The sequence below is a fragment of the Corvus brachyrhynchos genome, unplaced genomic scaffold (assembly GCF_000691975.1).
Source record: "Corvus brachyrhynchos isolate BGI_N302 unplaced genomic scaffold, ASM69197v1 scaffold30, whole genome shotgun sequence".
Taxonomy (NCBI): Eukaryota; Metazoa; Chordata; class Aves; order Passeriformes; family Corvidae; genus Corvus; species Corvus brachyrhynchos.
In genome coordinates this window covers 1,424,401-1,427,591 of record NW_008235742.1, presented here as the reverse complement: position 1 = coordinate 1,427,591, position 3,191 = coordinate 1,424,401, and the positions used below count along the sequence as shown (strand labels likewise).

Here is a 3,191-nt window from a genome sequence, read left to right as displayed (position 1 = left end):
CCCTTTTGCGCCGCGCGCCCCGGGCGGTCGGGTGCCGCTGCCGCTCAGCGAGTTACGGCGCATGCTGCCTGCAGGGACAGCGGCCCTGAGTGAGGGCACGGGCCTGTGCGACACCCAGCCCGGGGGTCCCCGTCCTGCGGCCCCCGCCCAGCCCGGGGGCCCTGCGGGGAGTGGGGAGCGGGGCCGGCACCTGCGGGCTGCGCCAGCTCCAGGCGCTGCAGGCTGTTGCGACGGGAGGGGTTAAAGCTGCCCTTGGAGAGGCGGCGCTGGCGGCTTGACAGCATCGCAGCGGGCGAGACAATGCCTGGCGGTGGCTGCTTCCCCATCCGCAGGTACAGCTCCTCGATCTCCTTCTTCTGGGCGCTCTGCAGCAGCTGCACCTCAGCCAGGTGCCTGGGGAGAAGACAGGGGCTGGCAGTGGGGCCTCGGGGAAGGGACAGCGAACACGCACGCGGGCTGGGTGGGAAGACCTGTCACCTCCCAGATGCAGCCCACCCCCCTGCTCACTTCTGTCGCAGGTTCTGCAGCTCCTCCCAGATCTCCTCGTCTTCACTCTCAGTGTCATCACTGCTCACATAGGACAAACTGCGAGAGTAGCTCAGCCACACCTGGCTCAGCATGGCCTGCGGAACGTTTTCTGTGCTCTCTTCCCCAGGGCCCTCCCGGTCGCTCCCCACTGGTGCCACAGGCACCGTGCCCCCCTCGGCTGACACCTCCTCAGCCTTGGGGTCCTGCTCCGCTGCCTCCAGCACCACATCCAAGTCACTGCTTGAGCTGTGGCCTGTGTCAGGGACCACGGGTGGCGGGGGGCCCCAGCTCCGTGCTGTGCTGCTCCCCGTCACTGCTGCCCAGCACTGGAGAGGTCACAGCCAGGTCCTTGGCTGGCATCACCTGGAACCGGCCCAGGACCTGGGGCTTGGTTTCTGCTGGGGACAGGGGCAGCTGGTGGGGTTCAGGGCACATGGGCTGGCCGGGGCATTGCGGTGCCCTGGCACAGGCACGGCTGCGCAGCACAGCACTGGCCCTGCCCCACCTTACCTTCATTGATGGGCGAGAGCTGGGCCTTGGGCACGCTGGGGGCTGGTGCCTCCGAGATGATCAGAGAGTGGCTGGGCTTGGGGGCACTGGGCAGCACCTGTGGGCACCTGGGCACCACCAGCAGCCCCACCCCAGTCCTCCTGTCCTCTCCTCCCCCTGCTGCTTCTGTGCCCTGGGATTTGCCGCCCACTCAGCCCTCTCTGCATCCCAGTGGCTCCCCAAGCCACGAGGCTCCATCCCATCCCAGGGCAGCATCTGCAGCAACCACCCAGCCCTCCTGACACTGAGCTCCACCTCGAGCAGCCCTGGGCAGCCCTTGCACACCCACACTCACCGTGCTGCCCTCTGGACTCCCAGATGTGGATGTGCTCAGCAACTGCAGAGGACTCCCCATGGGCTCTCTGCTTGTGGGGCACACTGGGGCTGGTGTTGAGGGAAGGGAGGATATGGGACCCCCGGCAGTGGGGACATCAGATCCCACTGGCTCCAGGGTCCCACTGCCAGGTGGGACTGGCTTGTCTCTGCTGGTGGGGTCAGGGTAGACAAAGCGTGGGGCACCCAGGACAAGACTCTGTGGCCGTGGCAGCATTGGTGGGTAGAGGTGCCCGCCTGAGCTGGCAATGGAGGAGACAGTGTGGGCCACGGTCATCACTGCCAGGGAGAAGACATTGGCCAGGGACAAGAGGGGGGCAGTGGGGGACAAGGGTGTGCTGGTCACAGGGGGGCTCAGGGGACTGCTGGGCTCATAGGGGACAGGGGATGTGGGGAGAGGCTGTGGGGACAGGAGGGCTTGGGGCAGGGCTGGGGGAACAGGCCCCCCTGGGGTCCTTGGGGGGGTCAGTGGGAGTGCTGGTGATGATGTCAGCCAGGCAGGAGTCATCGAGACGAGAGGCCAGGTCTGGGCTGAGCCTGCAGAGAGGGAAGCATCAGGAGCAGCCCCCAAGGGCTGTCTCAGACCCCATGGCCAGGCACCCCGGAGCCTCAAGCCAGCGAGCAGCTGGCAGCCCCAGTGCAATGACCATGCCCATGCTGCCAGCGCTGGTACCTGTGGGGGACCCCAGGGGTGCCGGGGCTGCCAGCGGCTCCGCAGGACTGGCCAGGTTGGTCTCCGATGGGGAGCGGCTCAGCAACGGCAGGACAGGGGACTGGACAGGGAGGCTGGGACTGGTGCAGCTCAGGTCTGTGGCATAGGGGTGACAGCCAGGCTCAGCTGGGGCAGGACATGTCCTTTGAGACCCTCTGGGCTTGGCTGAGGCCATCACCTGCCCTGCATGGGGCCTGGGGGAGACAGGAAGGGCCTGCACAGGGGCACAGACGTACCACTGAGTGAGGATGAGGAGGAGATGGAGCGTGAGAGCCCCTGCAGCTGCAGGTCCACCTGCGAGAAGGATGAGCTGAGCCCAGCACTGGGGCAGAGGCCCCAGCCAGGCTGTGCCAAGCCCCCGCTGGGCCCCACCACCTGTGGGGACAGGAGCTGGAGACTCTTCTGGGCTGGGGAGCACCTTGACTTGTCACAGGAGTGGGCAAGTGACCGCAGGAGGACCCTGCACCCCAGCCCCCTCCCCCTGGACTCCCTGGGGCCAGGCAGCACCCCAAGCCATGCTCAGCATCAGCAGCTTCCCCAGCACTGGCAGGGCCAGGCTGGCACTCACGGGGCTGCCCACAGCACTCTCAGCCTCGGGGCCCTTGGGCAGCTCGGTGCTGCTGCGCCCATCCTTGCGAAGCAGGGTCTCCACGCGGTGGATGATGTCCCGGATGCGGTTGATGAAACTGTCCCGCTCCGACTTGAGGATGAACTCATTGTGGACCTGAGGGTGGAGGGGCCGGTCAGCACCCAGCACGGCCAGGCAGACCCCACCTTCACCCTCACCCTGCTCTCACCATGGCGGCTGCAATTTCCTCCGGGTTGTCTCCATCCAGGTCGAACTTGAAGGTCACCATCTTGTTGTTGTAGGTCTGCAGCTGGCACTCCACCACTCGGTCGCTCTTGTCGGAGATCTGTGGGCAGCAGGGCTGGCTCAGCCCAGGAGAACCCGCCTGGCACCCGCCTGGCACCCGCCTGGCACCTGTGGCACTCACGTTGGTGATGCGCAGCCTGGAGCGGGCTCGGCGCCGCAGCAGCTTCCCCGAGGCTCGCCTTGGGGGGGCGGTGG

General features: G+C 67.1%; 2 protein-coding genes across 2 annotated transcripts in view; both read right to left on the bottom strand.

Annotated features, from left to right (window-relative positions):
* Positions 1–3,191, bottom strand: part of WNK4 (WNK lysine deficient protein kinase 4) — a gene marked incomplete at its 3' end in the record, with an annotated part of 7,216 nt that continues 4,025 nt past the window's right edge. The window contains 11 exon segments of the mRNA XM_017746987.1: positions 1–68; positions 191–393; positions 508–816; positions 818–926; positions 1,039–1,135; positions 1,373–1,947; positions 2,084–2,218; positions 2,359–2,416; positions 2,691–2,846; positions 2,920–3,036; positions 3,118–3,183. Of these exon segments, the coding sequence (XP_017602476.1) occupies positions 1–68; positions 191–393; positions 508–816; positions 818–926; positions 1,039–1,135; positions 1,373–1,947; positions 2,084–2,218; positions 2,359–2,416; positions 2,691–2,846; positions 2,920–3,036; positions 3,118–3,183 (1,893 nt within the window).
* PSME3 (proteasome activator subunit 3) overlaps positions 1–3,191 on the bottom strand; it is a 21,680-nt gene that overhangs the window by 16,236 nt on the left and 2,253 nt on the right. The gene's annotated exons all lie outside the window — the stretch shown is intronic.